This window comes from Bolinopsis microptera, chromosome 1 (genome assembly GCF_026151205.1).
Source record: "Bolinopsis microptera isolate Bmic1 chromosome 1, MBARI_Bmic_1.0, whole genome shotgun sequence".
In the NCBI taxonomy this organism is placed as follows: domain Eukaryota; kingdom Metazoa; phylum Ctenophora; class Tentaculata; order Lobata; family Bolinopsidae; genus Bolinopsis; species Bolinopsis microptera.
In genome coordinates this window covers 13,189,829-13,208,194 of record NC_087072.1, presented here as the reverse complement: position 1 = coordinate 13,208,194, position 18,366 = coordinate 13,189,829, and the positions used below count along the sequence as shown (strand labels likewise).

The 18,366-nt window shown below is 37.6% G+C and overlaps 3 protein-coding genes across 4 annotated transcripts; all 3 read left to right on the top strand.

Annotated features, from left to right (window-relative positions):
* The first annotated feature begins 9,567 nt into the window (after positions 1-9,567).
* LOC134822318 (CLK4-associating serine/arginine rich protein-like) lies at positions 9,568-12,871 on the top strand. Its single transcript, XM_063833311.1, has 3 exons — positions 9,568-9,946; positions 10,350-10,538; positions 10,878-12,871. Exons 1-3 carry the CDS (start codon positions 9,575-9,577, stop codon positions 12,642-12,644), a joined length of 2,328 nt encoding a protein of 775 aa, XP_063689381.1. The 5' UTR covers positions 9,568-9,574; the 3' UTR covers positions 12,645-12,871.
* A 332-nt stretch (positions 12,872-13,203) lies between these two features.
* LOC134822328 (transmembrane protein with metallophosphoesterase domain-like) lies at positions 13,204-16,066 on the top strand. The gene is made up of 5 exons (XM_063833338.1): positions 13,204-13,959; positions 14,105-14,264; positions 14,440-14,579; positions 14,944-14,998; positions 15,828-16,066. Exons 1-5 carry the CDS (start codon positions 13,212-13,214, stop codon positions 15,970-15,972), a joined length of 1,248 nt encoding a protein of 415 aa, XP_063689408.1. The 5' UTR covers positions 13,204-13,211; the 3' UTR covers positions 15,973-16,066.
* Positions 16,067-16,584: 518 nt separating this feature from the next.
* Positions 16,585-18,326, top strand: LOC134822368 (transmembrane emp24 domain-containing protein 4-like). Of its 2 annotated transcripts, none has more exons than XM_063833401.1 (4): positions 16,585-16,722; positions 17,042-17,262; positions 17,468-17,614; positions 17,891-18,326. In XM_063833401.1, the coding sequence occupies exons 1-4, from the start codon at positions 16,596-16,598 to the stop codon at positions 18,038-18,040; spliced, it is 645 nt and encodes a 214-aa protein (XP_063689471.1). In that variant the 5' UTR covers positions 16,585-16,595; the 3' UTR covers positions 18,041-18,326. The 2 variants fall into 2 exon arrangements, with proteins under 2 accessions (XP_063689471.1, XP_063689476.1); XM_063833406.1 differs by lacking the exon at positions 16,585-16,722 and adding an exon at positions 16,897-16,903 and having other exon boundaries at positions 17,891-18,203.
* The last annotated feature ends 40 nt before the right edge of the window (positions 18,327-18,366 follow it).

Below are 18,366 nucleotides of genomic sequence, written 5' to 3'. Positions count from 1 at the left end.
CGGAACTTTGAGTTGGCAAGTCTCAACCTTTGTACTCAACAAGAGAGCACACCACCCGTTACTGCCAACCAGGCCACACCACGCTGAGGTTCGGAGAGGATTTCGTGACCCTTAGACTAAAGTTATATGTATGACCACACCCTTTATCTCACTTGTTTTAAGATATCTCTGCTTCTGATAAGAGCTAAACTTTCGTCTTGTGTATTTAATTTTAAATGATCATGGTTTTAGAGTCTTCAGACTTCGGGTTGTTGTGTTTTCAGTTCAGACCCCATTTTTACACTCTCACGAGCATCGATTGACACACTTCATACAAGATATCTCAGCTTCGGTCTTTTGATGGGAAATAAGTGGTCATCTTGGTCATTACAATGGTTAGAATCATCTCAACGAGATAAACAAATTGCTATGAGTTTTCCAACACTAAGTCTAATCTACTCTCTAAACATGCATTCCTAGAATTTTCACGTTCAGCCTGTCTTGTAATCTTTAAGTTAAGTACCCCTGTTTCTGATCAGTCTAAGCCCGCACCTAGTGTTGATAAAAGTAAGCGCCCAGTACTTGATATATTTGATTTTGAACCGTCCTCAGGCTTTAAGAGAGCACAGCCGTCACAAGCTGGTGCTAAGCGTAAGAAGATTAAGGTTAGTGCAGAATCAAAATCAACTTCAGTATCTAGTAACTGGCTCACTCACTCCGACACAGGAAGACTTAGTATGTATTCGGAGCAATATGATATTTGTCAAAGTTCTAGTACATGGTATGATGATATTATAGTTAATAGTTATAGCAACATGTGTAAAATTCATCGTTCCAACTCATTTTCATTTCAAGACACTTGCTTATCCAGTCCTTATAGTTATAGTAGTTTTAGTCCAGTTGACAGTAAGTTTATCCAGATAATTAATCCTAGTAATTTACATTGGTTCTGTATATCTAACGCCCTTACTTTCATAAGTGAACCTCATGTTGTAGAAATTTTTGATTCCATGAAAACCTCAGCTAGTTTAGAGAACAGTACTGTTTTAGATAAATCCATCACTCACTGTATTCTTAAGTTAAGACCTCTCACTACTTTAGTTAGGTATATTGATACGCAGGTGCAGGGTAATTCTTATGATTGTGGTCCTTTGGCTTTAGGTTTCTTGTGGGCATTATCTAAGGGACATCATCCCCGTCAGTACGAGCACTTAAGAGGCCCAATGATCCGCTCTAAGGTAAGGCAAAGCTTCATAGAGAATAGGTTTGTCCCTCCTACCACTAAGCCTCCTAGAATGCACAATAAAGTAACATTGAGATCTTTTAAACTTGATTTCAGGTCTAAGTCTTTCGTTCATCAGTCTTAGGCGTTAGAATTTTCTGAATTGCAGGACATTGTAGTATATACCTTACTCGGGAATATTATAGCGGGTTAATTTATGACTGGGAAAATTAATAACCGGGAAAAATATGGCGGAATTTCCCAAAACCCGCCAAATTATCCCGGTCATGTATTTACCGGTGGCCGACCTTTCAAGTTTTTTTTCAGAGGTCAACAAATTTTCAACCGAAATTTCTGTTTTTGTTACTTGTTAAAGAAGTTATTTCAATTTACAGTTACTGATATTACTCAGAAATAGAAAAAAAGACACGTCTAGTATTTAAAGGAAAATAAATATATAGCAATAATAAGTCAAATCTTCATTAAAGCGTATTCTCATTCTCATTATCGCTAATGTCCCCACTCCCCTCCATTATCATTATTTATATCCCCCTGCTGCTGACCGTCAAATTCGAAGTTGTATTGTTGTCTTAACAAGACTTTCATTTTGTCCGCTAATGGGGCTACTGCTCTGAAGGTCAGCCGGAGCTTAATTTCCTGCCCACCGCTTGGTATTGGGGAACGTCTTGGCTTTGCATCTTCAACTGCTCCAGTAATCAATCCACCGTGGACCATGAAATAGTGGCACAGTTTACTCACTTCATGGGCAAGAAAAGTGAGAATCACGGTCCACCCTGAAATCTGATTTCTATAACCAAATTGTGATTTTTATAACGAAATTATGGTAGCAACCGCCAATAAAGTTACAGCCCTCCATCCACTGCTTCAAAAGTCTTCTCTAGCACATATGAGACTTCAGGTAAAATATGATGATCACCACCCCCTTGGAACCCCATAATCTGAGTCGGCGGGTTTTTTTATGACTGGTAAAATTTTTGACCGGGAAAAATATGGCGGAATCTTCCAAAACCCACCACTTTATCCCGGTTATAATAATCCCGAGTAAGGTATATAATATATAGTATTCCAAGTTGCATCCTAGATATCATGAAAATATACACCTAAAGATGAATAATGTTTTTCATTCGATAAATTTGCAAATGTCAGCTTTTCGAGTTTGATATATTTCGTTTAGCCTGATAAAAGAACGTTTCTTGACTTCTCAACTGTCAGATTTGAAAAATAACTGTACGATCCCCATTTTCACAAATTTTGTTTACACTCTGAATCTACGATTACGTGCGGTCGACGAATTTTCACCTAACCCACTTCAGGATGCAAAGATAGATAACGTTGAAAGACCATTGCTCTATTGGTTTGTATTTTGAACTACTGTCATAATAATTACTGGATGGAGTTAACTGTGAAACTTAAATTATTTATTACTGGCAATGAGAGATATGATGTAATTTTGAATGTGATCTGATTGTTTGTGCGGCCAACTGGTCGTGAAGAAAGAAGACTGCGCCTTCTTGTCCTGCTACAGAGTTCCTTCTTCCCCCTTCTCCTGCTGGATCCAGACAAAGCTTACAACAGTTCCAGAATTTGATAACAACAGTTCCAGACAATGAGTTTCAGATCAACAAAAGCTTAGATATTTACGAATGGGACAAGAAAAAGAAAAACAACAATTTCAAGAAAAACAACAATTTTATTTAGTATCAATTAAAGCAGACAAAAATATATTTCATATATATATAACTAGCACGAACTTTAGATCAGATATCTTAGGGGACTTGGAGTAGCAAGAGATTGACTAGAAGGTATATACCTTTTACAAAGATACGTCGAGAAGAATCCAGGGTGATACAGGATCGGAGAGTGCAGACCAAAAGTTTACGCACCCACCTTTGCCTCCTGAGTTCTTGGGTGGATAGAAATTTATGCAAACTTGGTCGTTTATACTCCAAGTCCCTTTCTTAAAAGAAGTAGTATTAACTATGTCTAGAGTTAGCTTCGTTCAATAATAACAATATCAATATAATCAATATCAATACCAGATAAACCTACCGAATAAATTATTAAATATCAATTAATTCATTCCGATAAAATTTTTTTTTATAAATTTAGATATTTAGTATCTAAAAACATTACAACAAATGGTTAAAAAGCGCCCAAAATCGATTTGAAAGATTTTCTGTCTATAGTACAATCATGATAGTAATAGTAAGTGTGTGCCGCTGCAATTAGATTTGATTACTGCAATTTGAAATTGTTTGAAGTCCAAGTATCTTTTAAGTCAGCTGCCTGTGCTTGTATTAATAGTGCTTTGGTTCTCAGTTTTATCAAGCTAATGGACGTTTCTAGGCAATTGCTTGAAGTTAAAATTTTTTTATGAACAGCGTTCCAAAGCTTGGCTGCATTAAACAAAAAGGTATTTGATTTATTTAGGAGAATAACCGTGAGACTCGTTGCACGGTTTGAAATGTTGATAGCCTCATAAAGGGAGTATGGGCAGTGGTACTTGATAATCTTAGAGAATTCTAAGATGCAGTGATATTTGTACAAGTTTTGAGCCGTAAGAATTTTTAATCTATTAAAAATGGGTTTTGTATGCTCCTTTTCAAAGTGTTTATGGTCTAGTTTTTGCATACCGTATGGTCTAGTACGTGCACATGTTGATTGTTTATCTAAATATGAGTCAAGGTCGCCAAAAAGGATCCTTATACAGTGCTTCTGTGTGATGAAAAGACTATCATTGGACCGTTCTTTGAGGACAACACCCCAAACACTTATACCATAACTGAGATGTGATTAAAAAAGAGCGTTATATATTTTCAAATATTTTCAAATAGCTTGTTATAACTAGCTAGGGAGCACCTATCAGCACTTACCTAACATCCCCTAATCCCCTATCTTGGTATCACTACCTCTTCAGAAACCAACCCTAATTCTTCCTCCGGGCTCCCATACCTCCTGAACAAAATGATAAGCAGCTTGTCGAGACTTGGAACTGGATTTGCTCTCACTTGGAACTGGATTTGCTCTCACTTGGAACTGGATTTGCTCTCACTTGGAACTGGATTTGCTCTCACTTGGAACTGGATTTGCTCTCGCGGGATCAGAAATGGATCCTTCCCAGCCTACTATCCTTACCCACAGCTTCACCTCTACCTTCCTCCAACCTTGCCTGGAACTTCATCCTACTACTGTGCTTAGTTCTTTTAGATCTGCGTTTAAATTATTATAACCGAGTTAAATTATTTTGAAGGTATTGAAGTATTGAATGATATTATGATTGATGTTGTGCAAAACTATTACTACTGCTTTATTACTGCCAATTGCTGTTACAATTTGTAGAAACTGATTTATACATTTGTACATATGATATCAAAAAATCAAATCTCAAAAATAACAAAGTAACAATCTGCTCTCTTTAATTATTGAAATCCATCCAAGTAAAAAGTTGTATTACCAGAGAGGTTAAATTTAAATTTCAAACAACCTTGTCTACAGCTTCTTGGAAGAAAATGGAACCGGATTCTAGTGGACGTTCTGAAACTAGTAGGGCTACAAAACTAAGTTGGAACACATCTTGTTTGAATACTGTTGAACCAAATTCAACTCTCTGCAACAACACAAGCAGACAACATTTCTCAAAATCCGTTTTATCTGCTCAACTGGTTCTAAATTCTTGAATCCAGCCAAGGGTATAATGGGTGTTCTGGGAGTGCTAGGGCCACCAAAATTTGTAGGAACACTATTAGGGTCAATACCAAACGATTCCTACCTGTTTTGGGGCAATCCGACGAGTTTTAGAAAAATGTTCATTTTTGTTCATTTCGTTCATTCCATGACTCAGGGAATCTTGGGCGACTATTTTGACGTCAAAATAGTTAGTAAACACATCCCCCTACACCGTACAATCATCTCCAGCACTCTGCAGCCCCTTTAACAGACTGAAATGACCGTATCAATATCGGATACTCAGGAACCAGCTTTTTGATACGGAAATGGAATCAAGTCTCTAGTGGGCGTTCTGGGAGTGCTAGGGCCACCAAACTTTGTAGGAACACTATAAGGGTCAATACCAAACGATTCCGACCTGTTTTGGGGCAATCCGATAAGTTTTAGAAAAAATTTCATTTTTGTTCATTCCGTTCATTCCCAATTCCATGACTCAGGGAGCCTCTGGCGATAATTTTGACGTCAAAATAGTTAGTAAACACATCCCCCTACACCGTGATACCATTTCCAGCACTCTGAAATTACTTTAACAGACTAAAATGACCGTATTAAAATGCCTCAAAAACCGTATCATCTGGTTCCACAATCTCGGATTCATCTTCTGTATTGTAACGCGCGAATTAATAATTTGTAGACAAACTAGCGCGCCGGGAACCATGCGGAATACAGATTGTCTCTTTACGTAATTCAAACTCTGATGACAAAATAAATTGATTGTGACTGTAATAATGGATTAAAAATTACGGCATACAGCAAATCTTGTGTAAAAAAATGTGATAAACAATATGCTGTAAAAAAAATTCGTCAAAAACTTTAAGAACACGATGCCCCGCCCCGTTGTCTAAAGTGACAATTTTGGGACTTTGACGGGCTATAACTTTCGCTAGGAGCAGCCATTTCCCCAAAACTTGGTACCATATGACTCTACTCAATGAGACCTTTCCAATGATGTATAATATGTTGGGTTTTGAAACATAAAATGTTCACCCGCAAGTTGATGCTCTTAGTACATACACTACAAGTTCTTTCTGACCGTGGTGTTCCATTAATTCCATTTGCATTACGTATAATACTATAACATGTCTCAATGTCGATAACTGAAACTCGTGATGATTCTACCGACCGATTGGCAAATCGATGGACATTATATTTAATTATAACATATTCGTTTTACAACCAGTTCAAGTTATAAACTAATGTTACTGGTTAACGGTGACGGACCAGTCCGGTGGACATGGATGATGGAGCTTATGCATTATGACAATATGACAATATGACTATAAAATTATAATAATGAAGTTAACAGTTGTATTTCGGCGTACGTCTGGAATTTTTTGTAGGTCTATAACCTACCACGCGCGCCGAGTTTGACCATTGTTAATGGTCTGGCCCGGCGCGCGCTACTTCGAAGAAATTTAGACGAGTAACATCCGTCAAGCGCCGAGTTGGACTCTTTGACGGTCCTGTGATATATGGAACAGATATTTTACGAGTTCACATAGCCATGTGCCTACGCGTACTGCGTGACGCGCTTGTTTCACAAGTAGGATATTTGCCGCCTCCGGCGGTCGCGCGCTACTGCAAGCGAGAGGGCTCTGGTTAGAGCAATTTTACGAGTATCACCCGTTCAGGAAGTTTCCAAAGCGCGCCAATATGTTTTACGCGCAAATCTGTTTCCGTATGTTTAAAAACCTTTAAACATGCTATTATGTTCATAAAAATAAAGAAATTTGGCTGAATGACAGGCTGAGTAGAGCACCGCACCGCTTTGTATTGTGTATGTCGTAGATTTAAAACCTATAACAAAGACGCGACGCGCGCCGAGTTGGACTCGTCGACGGTCTTTAATAAATTTAGAATAAATATTGTACGAGTCACAAGTATCATTTGTTAAAACGCCGCTTACAAATATTAAATACAAATATTTTGGTATAAAAATGCACTATTGGGCCGCGACGCGGCCAAAGTAAGGGGTGCATCATCAAAATAAACTTGCTCGGATTTTAAAAATTTGTGTGCCATTGTTTTCTAGAGACTGTGAGAATTTTCAATTTTCACAATACCAAATTTGTTATACCTTTTTGGAAAGATCAGTGGGTTTCGCCTAGGTGTCATATTTGATGGTGCGCGGCTTTTGGAGCAAAATTAGCTGTAAAAGTCGCGTAATTTGACCAAATTTGACCAAATTCGTTGATTTTTGTCGTATTATTTGGATATATCTTCAGTTCCTTGAATGAGATCATTCCGAATATTGGCGACGACCTTCCAATAGGGCTTTCACAACTGTCCGAAAAATTTGGTGGATATTGGAGTTGATATAGTGATCAAAATGGGGCAAAATACGCTGCTTTTAGCTGTAACATAATGTCTGATGGTTGGATATGCTTTAAACTTTTCGGACACCTTCCTTGTAAGTCTATGAGTAAGCTTACCAATTTTTGTTGCAATCGGAGGTCGGGAAGGATACTTAATATTTATTTGTTTGAAGAAAATTGTGCTGGCCGAAATTAGCGCTAAAAAACCATCCTACAGTCGGCACGTGCTGACGTGCGGCTCACTGTCGATGGCGCACTACCTAGCCAAAGGATTAATATTATTATTTGTCAATTTTTCAACTAAATTCTGGTAATATAAAATTTTGAATTTGCAAATTGTTTCATTTCAGCAGTAAAGCGCTTTAAAAATTACTAGACTGCGCGGCGCAATTCACAACTGCTGAAAACTGTTGCTAACTGATGCTAACTACTTTACTGCTGCTAACCACTTTACTGCTGCTTTACTTGTGAAACAAGCGCGTGCCCAGCAGCGGCGTGAAAGCACCTGGTTAGGTGAAACTGCTGCTATGTGCTAACTACTGCTAATTACTTGCTACTGCTTGATTCAAGATGTAAATCCTTCGCAGCTCGGTGAGACCTAGTGGTGCATTTCGCCGATCTACCGAAGTGGTTGCGAGAAGAATTATTTGATGCGCGGCTCAGTATTGCATTGCGCTACAAAAATAACTTTTTTTAAATAAGGAAATTTTAAATAATTTAGATTTGAGGTATCCCAAAAAATATCTTTTAGGCCAAATAAAAGTTCGCAGCTTCAACTTTGAAGATTTCAGTCCTCTGATTCATGATTGGCCGAATTGTGTCACGTGAAACTTGTAAAGCTGAAAGTAGAGTAAAAGTCTCGTCAGGATGCAAAGCAAAAATAATAGTTTGCGAGGCATTTCGAAGCGGCAAAGTCAAAAGTCCTCCGAATACGATTGTTACCCATCGTTTCATTTTCTGGCGACTGTGCTTAAATTAGCCTGTTATCCCACCGAAGCTTCAATCAATCAGCTTATGTTAATGAACATAATAGCTTAATTGGGATGAGGGGTCCAGTCCTGAGTCCCCAAGCAATATTTGGTGGAATGACCCGGCCTGGCGGCGCGCAATTTCGAAGCAGTTGATTGTCTTGTACATTGTAGTTTAATAATCTACCAACACCAAACACGCGCGAGCCGAGTTGAACTCATCCGCGACGCGGTTTTTGAAAAAAATATGTTACGAGTATCACCTTGCTCTAACCAGAGCCCTTGCGCTTGCAGTATCGTAGCAATCCAATCATACATCACTGGTTACACTTTGATATTACGTCTGATCCCTCTGATATATCAGACGTTGGGCATATTTCTCAATCGACGGCTGGGTTGTTAGATGCTCTTGTTTCAGTGTTTCCAGATTTTGATTGTCAACTGACTGAACTCCAAATTTATAGAACTGTCCATGTCACTATCGATGTATTTCTTAGCTTTTAAAATATTTCCCTGCAGCATAAGTCTGCTGAATGCTATGTCTTGTTGGACTCCGTCTTCAGTTATATGACATTTTTAATGCGCTCTTGGATTATTCGTTCCTTACATAACATTGAAGGAACAAAGATGACGAATCTTCCCAGTGCAACTGGCTCCTAGACCCTTTCCATGGTAAATAATTCAAGCAATCTTGACTACCTGGACTATTTCCCAAGGAACACTACCGATTTTCCCATATATGTTATGAATCCCATTATAATTCGATCATGATTGCGAAAGAGCTTCTGGGTCTGCCATGATTTTCGTGAAGGCTTATACCATTGCTCTTGTCTATGTGGCTGTCACTAATCGTCATAGCAGTCTTCTATGTTCATTGTCACACCTCAATTATACATATAATAGATTAATAGTGTTGTAATAGTTTCAAGCTTTTGTTACATTTTTGAGTGATTGCTAAAATTTCGGTAGTATGTACATTTTAATTGTGTAGGTACTTTCTTGGCTGTATTTTATGTTTGTTTTCCTTTATTACATTATTCATTAGCATTATTTTCCTTCAACGGTCTTCACATCACACCATCAGCTGACGACAGTAATAAGTTTATTAATAAGATGTTTCTAACCTCTGTCCAGTGGCGTTACGAAGGGCCCCGCCGACTCCGCCATGCGGGGGCGCAATCTTAGGGGGCGCCAAATTGTCGTTTGAATGTGGGACAATCCCGAAAAACTTTTAAAAAAAATATTATCCAACTATCAGATTTTATAATTGGTAGAAAAAATGAGTCGCATTGCTCTAAATGTTGTTACATCCATTGAATAATATCTTATCTTTGTTTAGCAACATGTGGCACGAGGCTCGTAAACAAGAGCGTAAGATAAGGGGAATGATGGTGGACTACAAGAAAAGATCTGAAAGACGCAGACTATACTATCACAGAATTAAAGCTGATCCTACCCAGTTTTTGAGACTTCAAGGAGCATCTTGTAAAATCTTTGTTGAGGAAGAAGCTACTGAAATTGAGATAGCAGCTTCTGCTCTCATGCCTTGGCAAGGGCAGAGATCTAACATGATTGATAGATTTGATGTCAGGGCCAACCTGGATATTATCCCTGAACCTGGGAATATCTTGATATCATCTGATTTGGGGGAAAATGCAGTGGTTGACCAGAAATGCCAGTATGAAAGATGGAGAACACTTGCGACTAATGATTTGGTGGGATTGTCTGTATGTTTGTCTGTCTGTCTCACGACTTGGTGTAGCTGACAGAGATCCTGAACCAATAGCTCTCTAGTTGCTCACTATCTACAATTGGTCTAATAAACTGTTTTTGGGGAACAATTATAGGCCTTAAACCATTTTTAAAGATTGACATCAAACATATCTATACATCTGAAAACCCAACAAACTGTTCACATGAACTTTCCAATAGATGCATTATATGCTTAAATTGAAGAGACCAAGCTGATTATGGCCTAGTCACTAAAAATCTTCTTCAACCACAACCTGAGACTATGTATGAAAGTTGTTAACCTAAATATGAACATAAGAACAAGCAGTTAAACTGAAGCAACTAAGAGGAACAAATAAACAGTTTTGCTAATAATCTTTTTGACAGGTTGGTCTCGGTGAAGATGAGTGTCTCACACAAATTGCTGAGGACGAGTCTGCAGTTTTAACAAAAGTAACAAAGAAATCAGCATCATCTAGTGGCGCTAAGATTGGCTTCAGTTATGACTCTAACAATGCAGAAAGTGAAAGTGAAAGTGACGATTCCGAAGCTGATTCAAAGGAGTTTTTGCCTACTGTATGTAAATTTATTGATTTTATCATTCAACAAGAACATCTCATGCCTACATTAGACATCAACTAGTTATAGGTTTATCTGTAGAGCATTGGACTGTGGTAGGTCACAATTGCAATATGATATAGAGTGAGTGAAATAGAAAACAGAAATAGTTAATAAGTCAGTTTATGACATAAAAATGTGCAGTCACTGTCAGAAAGTCCTTTAATCCCTGATCTAAAATATTCTGGGGCTGTATAATATTATAAATACAAATAATGATGAAAAATTGTGCTAGGAATTACTACAAACTGCTGTTTTTGATAACTTTGTTTTATATCACATTTTATAATTCCACAGGATCCTGATCTGGACATTACTTTTGATGTACGGGAATTGGATGCAGAAAATAAATCAAAGCTCAACGAGATTGCGGCTGAATCTTATGCAATTCCTGACTTCACTCGTCTTCACATTGAAGATAAAGTTGAGTCTGAAATGAGAGAGTTTGAGATTCGGGAGGAGCAAAATAGAGCAGAGCGTGTTGCTAAATTAAGTAAAACTGAGAGAAGGAAAGAGAAAGAGGAGAGGAGAAAGAGTAAAGATGTTCCACCTCACATGAGAGTTGATGATCCTTACAGAAATCCACACTTACGGAGATCTTCTTCCAGACGTAAAGATGAGACAGACAGTTCATCAGACGAGGAGAAGACTGTTCAGAATATAGAAATTTCTTCAGCCAGGTCAAACACTTACAAAAATGTCAAATCCGTCCAGAAACCAGTCAAAAAGTCACTCCCTGTTTTTCTTCAGCCCAAAACAACTAGCACAGTATTATCAAATTTGGTCGCTGCAAGAAAGCAGCTGCTGTCAAAAAACAATGAAGCGTTTGACTTTGGAGTTGGACCAAGTGCCCCAGTACCATTGGAGGCATCCAACACTTCGCCAGAGTCTAAACCTGCCCTAAACAGTAGATCTCGCAGTAGAAGTCCAAATAAATCTCGGTCAAGAAGATCAAGATCTGGCAATGGCTATTCTAGAAGCAGTTCCAGGAGCCGATCACGTTCTCGAGGGTGGTCTAGATCCAGAAGTAGATCCCGGACAAGATCTAGGGGTAGATCACGTTCAAGATCTAGAGGCAGGAAATACAGTTCAACCTCTAGCAGACAAAGAAGCAGGAGCAGAACAAAGAGTGGCAGAGGGATATCTCCTCGAAGAAAACTTTCTCCTGTAAAAGATTCTAGGCCTAAATCTCCTGACAATCGTCCCAAAGTAAATGATATGCCATTGAAAAAAGCAGATTCTTTAAAAGCATTGAAACCTCATGAAAGATTAAAACTAAAGCTTCAGAGCCAACTCAAAAAACGTCAGAGAGATGAAAAGAGAAAAGAGCAAGCTCAAATTGAAGCCAAAGAACAAGAAGCTTTTGAGAGAGCTGAAGAGCTCAGGGTGCTCAAGAGGCAAATGTGGGAAAAGGAAGAAGAAGAATATTGGAAAAAGAGAGAAGAGGAGGAGAAGGAGTATCAAAAGAAAAAAGCGGAGGAGAAAGCTCTGAAAGCAGACGATTCTTCGTCAAATGGAGAGAAGCCTCTTTCGAGATCTAGATCAGGGTCAAGGCGTAGACACAGATCAAGAGACAAGTCAAGAGAAAAATCAGCCGAAAATCATGGTTCTAAACGGTCGAAATCTACATCATCGATACAAATTGACAAAAAATCAACTGAATCCACACAGAAGATCAGTTTAGTGCCTGAATATGAGCGAGCTGACGGGGAGGGTAGTAGGTCACGCAGAGACCAGGTTAAAGACAGACCACGAACTGATGACAGAAGGAGGAGAACAGAACCAGCGGATAAACAAAGGAGTGATGAAGGTAGGAGAAGGAATCGGAATGAAGGAGATCGTCGGAGGGGTGATGCAGAGAGGAAAACCCCTGGTGAGAACAGACATGGAGAATCAGACAGATCCAGATATCAAGAAGGAGGTGAGAGAGGTGATAGGACAAGGAATTGTGAGGGTAAGAGACAAGATGATGAGAGAGAGAGACACCCCGAGGAGAGGACAAGATACCCAGAGGAGTCCTCCAGAGGTAGAGATAGAGGTTCCCACAGGTCATCACATCGGTAGAACTTGTCTCAAAAGTTTAGAAATTTTTATGGAAAAATGAATATCATCCATTTTCGATTTTTATTGTTTTACAAACGATTTGGGTTGACTAATTGAGTCTTGCATGCGAAAATTTTTTTATTCTTCAGCTTTTTCTTCAAAATCTGGTATATGACAGATATCAAGTTATTTTTTGAGTCGTGATAAAATAATGTAAGATGTTATTATATTTTGCTATTCTTTACCAGTTTATTATCTTTTGTGTATTGTTCAAATATTTTTTGATAATTATCTTAGGATAGGAAATGATATGCTACTAGGCGAAGATATCTTTATAGGTGAATGTTATGATTTTTGTAACGAATCACTATTTTTATCAGTCAGAGTTATGTTTCAATTTATTTTAGTTGATCTTCCAAAAAACATCAAAATCAAATCTCTATCTCAGTAAAATATCATTATAATCTTAACCTATTACTTGAATATTAATATTACTTTCTATTTTAATTATAATTAAGATAGAAATTAATTAATTAAATACAGCTCAAGTTACACAACAATAACATTGTCTGATATCTCAGTTGTAAAATGGCAGGGACCCTGAGAACCGCCCTCAAGTTAACTGCTCTGTCAGTACTGGTCGTCTTCTGTCTTCAACTTCACATCTCCATCAACAAACCATGGTACAGATACAAACTCATGAGACTACAGATAATGACGGTTCTGCAAACCCTTCTATCCTACGGCAGCTACTACCTATACAGATCTTACAAAATTTCTTCCCTGTGGAAGAAATTTATCGTCCCCATCATCTTACTGACTCATTTCTCTTTCGTTGCTCAGTACATGTTTGTATCAGATAACCCCTCCCCAATAACAATTATACCATTCCTTGCAATGTCATGCCACGTGTTCTTATTTATAGGGACTCTCTGTGGAGATATCGGAACATTCATCTTCATACCCTTCACAATGAAAATCAGTATAACTTACCAGAAGTTTAAGTTGAACTTTGTTCCGATATGTGCTATAATATTGACGGTATGGTCGTATGTCAACACAGTTCTCCCTCCTCAACACAGCACAGTTCATGTTCCTATCAGTGGACTGGATCCTAAGTTTGACAAAATGCATATTATGCACCTGTCTGATATTCATGTGGGTCCGACCACGGGCAAGGTCTTTGTGGACTGGTTAGTGAACGAGGTGAACACGTATAATCCTGACATGGTCTTTATAACGGGAGATTTGGTTGATAGTTCCGTTAAGAATCTCAAGAATGCCGTATGGAATCTCAAGAATCTGAAGTCGAAGTACGGGACATTCTACGTTACAGGTTGGTATATACTCTATACTCTATAGGTAGTTGCTCTACAATCATTTGATTCGCTTTTTGACTGGGAAACAGATCGTTTTAAGTGATTGAACGAAACAATACTCCTCTTATTTCTCTTTTTGTTATTTACTATTTTCCAACTCAGGAAACCACGAGTACTACACGAATGATGTAGATAATTGGTTAAATTACTTGAGAGATCAATTAGGATTAACCACTCTTCACAACCAACACCACCTTGTAAAAGAAGGAAATGCTACCTTGTGTGTAACTGGTATTGACGATCCTCAAGCCGAGAAAATGAGGTTAGAAATCTCTGTACGTGGAATTAGGATGTCGTTTGATCGGATTTCTTTTTAAACTTTTAAACTACGAGGAATAGTGAATACCATTATATTTCATAATACGGATTGAATATCATCTTAGTAAAATGTCTCATGTTAAAAACGTATTAATTAGTGTATACTTTCACTCTTCCAGTTACACAGACCACAGTCCGGACCCGGTAGCAGCAGCAGCAGGGTGTCCTGACGATACCCCCATTATTATGTTAGCTCACCAACCTAAAGCTGCTAAACTCACCATTAAACTGCTCCCTCGAGTTGATCTTGTCTTGTCAGGTCTGTACACTCAATTAAATCTTATAAATGAATTCCAATGTACTGTAAATAAGTAAATGTATGTTATAGATTCTTCAAATTTTATGCTTCATGCTTGGTCAGTCTCAGCCTCTTTTGTCTGATTGTTAAGGTAGTCCAATACAAAGCGTGTCTCATCAATTAGTGTGCTGTGAATAATTGTCAACAAATGGTTACAACGAGACAATACTTACGCAATTAAACCAAAAAAAGGAAAATGTAAATTCTGTGGAAGTAAAAAATGTGAAGAATCCAACTTCCCCTCAGACGAGACACGTAATGCCCATATTAGGTAATCATAGACACGCTTTGTATTGAACTACCTTAACAATAAATTTTTCCTCAGGGCACACACACGGAGGACAGTTTTTCCCAATCCACATTCCAGTGTACCTTGTTAAGGCCACAGGGGGGGGTCCGAGGTCAATTTTGAGATTTTGAGATATGATGTAGAGCTCGATCTAAATTTTCAAATGCTTTTGTCCTTACCGAAAACAAAGTTTCCTATTTGAAGATATCGCGCGTTGAATTTTGAGGTTTACCTGTAATTCTATTGTAAATGAAAACTTTAAATGCAATTGTGTTCAAAATCTATCTTCTTTTTTAGTTTATGACTTAGAACCTTGTAACTTGCCAACAATGTTCTTAAAGGTATTTTGAGTTTTTGTTATGTAACGATTTATGATATCTTGCTCCAAAGCTGAGATATGAGGTTAACCATGAGTGAGAATTACAAAATTTACAAAATTTAAAATGGTTAACCTCATAAAAAGAGTTAGGAGCAAAATTACAACAATCGTTACATAACAAACTTTTAAATTTATGTCAGGAACATAAGTTCCAAATTTGAGGTGAAATGGATAAAAGCTCTAGGAGAAGATAGGTTTTTGAGGTGGTAAATAAATTGTTCAGGAGAGTCAAAAGACCATGATTCTGAGAAAATATGTTAACCTCAATTTTCCAACAAATAAAGGACATATAATAGTTCTGTTCACATTGGATGGCCAATTGATACCCATTGATAAGTTTAACTTGTGACGAGAGCGACAAAATGTTAAGAACTGGTTATTTGTGAGGTTAACTGATTAAAAAGGCAATAGTTAACCTCAATTTTACGACAAACTAGGCGCTTTGGGGGGCTAAGGGTGGTGTGCAAGCGTCAGATAGTACGTGGTCTGCCAACTGGCAAAAAACTTTTTTTCGACCTCGGACCCCCCCCTGTGGCCTTAACCCGTACTTTGCTGGACTGTACCAAGTAACACCTGACACCCACGTGTACGTGTCACGTGGCCTCCGATTCTACGGTGCTCCTACACGTCTGTTTTCGTATCCTGAGTTTACTTCTGTCTATCTTCACAGCAAACCCCAGGAATAACTTCTAGTTGTATTATTGTAGGCTGGCGGTACAATTTTAATTATACTTTAAAAGTGAACCTGAGCATGTAAGTGTGATTGTTTGTTTGCTAGCTGGACTAGCTTTAAAAGCTTGACGTTGTGATACTTTCTTTGAAGAATATTTAATTGTGTGAATGTATATTTATTTCTAGATGTGACGATTATTTTGAGGCCAGTGATCGAAATTGATCCCGATTAATCTCGGTCCTGGTGAAAATTGTTATTTCAATTTTCACTTTGTCATTGTTTCAATTTATCATTTCATGATAATTACGGTGACTTCATTGCAGATTGTTTTGTTATAAATTATTGTTCTTGAAAAAATGAAAATCGTTGTGTAGCAATTCTTTACTCAATCAAACTATAATATAATGTGTATAACATTTTCATCTGTCTCTGAATATTCGAGATCTTTTGTTTCTGTGTAGCACATAGCACAATGGCTATGTTTTCTTTTTCATTAAACTCTGTAATAAATATTGTCATTATACTCTAGTTAATCTATTGTTACTTTAATTTTGTAAACTAACTTTCTTTTATGAACGTTTAAAAAATAAAATTATCCAAACTAACCTGAACACTCCACAGTTTTGTAGTGTAGACATGTCCACCTACACTTGGTTGGTATGTGTGTTAATACTGCCTTCAATTAGTGCCCTTTATTTCCACATGTGGGAAACAGATGTTAAGTGTTTTGTTGAGGAGGTCCCTGATGAAACTATGATTAGTGGTGAGTTTACATTAATTAATTAATTAATTACTATGATTAGTGGTGAGTTTACATTAATTAATCAATTAATTACTATGATTAGTGGTGTATTTACATTTAATTAATTAATTAATTAATTAATTACTATGATTAGTGGTGAGTTTACATTAATTAATTAATTAATTAATTACTATGATTAGTGGTGAGTGTGCTTTTACGTTTAATTTTAGGTATATGGTATACGTGGATAAAGGATAATGATGAGCAGGTGGTAGAGTTGATAATTTTTACTGTTATTAATTACATGAGGCTATTGTATTAAAACTCTATCTTCCACCAGGTAAATATAAAGTAGAGGTATACGACGATAAATCAGAACAGTTCGTCAGCAAAGATGGTATCGGCATGCACGTGGACATCAAGGACCCGGAAGCAAAAGTAATTCTCTCGAAGTACTACACAAACGAAGGACAGTTTGTCTTCACCACGCACACCCCGGGGGAGCACCACATTTGTCTCAGTCCCAACTCTACTCGGTGGTTTAGTGGCGGCAGTCGCCTGGTTAGTAAAATTCTCCATTGTCCTCTTGAAGCAATAAATTCCTTGCTTCTGAGTTGGCTCATCTTGATTACTTACTTTACTGGGATAATGTTCAACAGATATACATTTGTACTATAATTTCCACGACACCATTTTTCTGCAGAGTGCATTTATTGTACAGACTAATCATCTTTTTAAAAGTTGTTAGCTTTTTTGTTCTTTTCAGCGTGTGTATCTGAGTATCGATGTAGGAGAACACGCAAACGATTACAAACAAATCCAAGCCAAGGAGAAGCTGAGTGAGCTTCAACTGAGAGTAAGACAGCTTCTGGAACAAGTTGACCAGATAACTAAGGAGCAGAATTATCAAAGGGTGCGTTGTTTATTTAGGTTATACATCCTCTTCGTCGTACGTGTGGCAAAATGTGTCCAACCTTTAAATTTTATATGCGTAACGCGCCGTGACTTTTTTGTAACAGAAATAAAGCGAAGTTTGCGCAAAGGCGCGCAAAATTTTCGTTTCTATAAGTAATATGAGTAAGGGACTGTACCACGTCAGCCTATTCTTGATATCATTACGATTCCGCAACAGAAGGCCCTACTAATAATGGGTTCCCACATCTAGAATAACATTTTATTTTTATTTCAGAGTCGGGAGGAAAGATTCAGATTTACCTCTGAGAGCACCAACAACAGGGTACTGTGGTGGGCAGTTGCTCAGACCAGTATTCTGCTTCTCGTCGGAGCGTGGCAGATGCGGCATCTCAAGGGCTTCTTCGAGGCTAAGAAACTCGTGTAAATCTTGAACTCTGTAAATTTCTATGCGATTTGTTTAATTATCTTTGAATAGTCTTGGGTAGCAAGATTGGGGAAGTTCAGTAATTTATATTCGTTGCTTTCTTTCATTCCATCGACCCCCTTCAGTCAGTACATATTTAGCTGTAGATAGAGGATATTGCCGCCTTAAATTGCGATTTGACATAAACGAATATTACTATGTTTAGTTTATCTTTTATATATTCAGTAAAATTTGTTGGTATACAATGTATCATTTTTGGTATATAATGTGTCATTTTCTTCGTTAAGGATGTCGTTTTATTTCAAGATTTTGAAACTGTAACGTTA

Coding starts and splice junctions, on each gene's coding strand:
- LOC134822318 (XM_063833311.1), top strand. CDS start 9,575: ATGTGGCACGAGGCTCGTAAACAAGAGCGTAAGATAAGGGGAATGATG. Junction 9,947..10,349: donor CACTTGCGACTAATGATTTG/GTGGGATTGTCT, acceptor TCTTTTTGACAG/GTTGGTCTCGGTGAAGATGA. Junction 10,539..10,877: donor CAAAGGAGTTTTTGCCTACT/GTATGTAAATTT, acceptor ATAATTCCACAG/GATCCTGATCTGGACATTAC.
- LOC134822328 (XM_063833338.1), top strand. CDS start 13,212: ATGGCAGGGACCCTGAGAACCGCCCTCAAGTTAACTGCTCTGTCAGTA. Junction 13,960..14,104: donor CGGGACATTCTACGTTACAG/GTTGGTATATAC, acceptor TTTCCAACTCAG/GAAACCACGAGTACTACACG. Junction 14,580..14,943: donor AGTTGATCTTGTCTTGTCAG/GTCTGTACACTC, acceptor ATTTTTCCTCAG/GGCACACACACGGAGGACAG.
- LOC134822368 (XM_063833401.1), top strand. CDS start 16,596: ATGTCCACCTACACTTGGTTGGTATGTGTGTTAATACTGCCTTCAATT. Junction 16,723..17,041: donor TGATGAAACTATGATTAGTG/GTGAGTTTACAT, acceptor ATCTTCCACCAG/GTAAATATAAAGTAGAGGTA. Junction 17,615..17,890: donor AGGAGCAGAATTATCAAAGG/GTGCGTTGTTTA, acceptor TTTTTATTTCAG/AGTCGGGAGGAAAGATTCAG.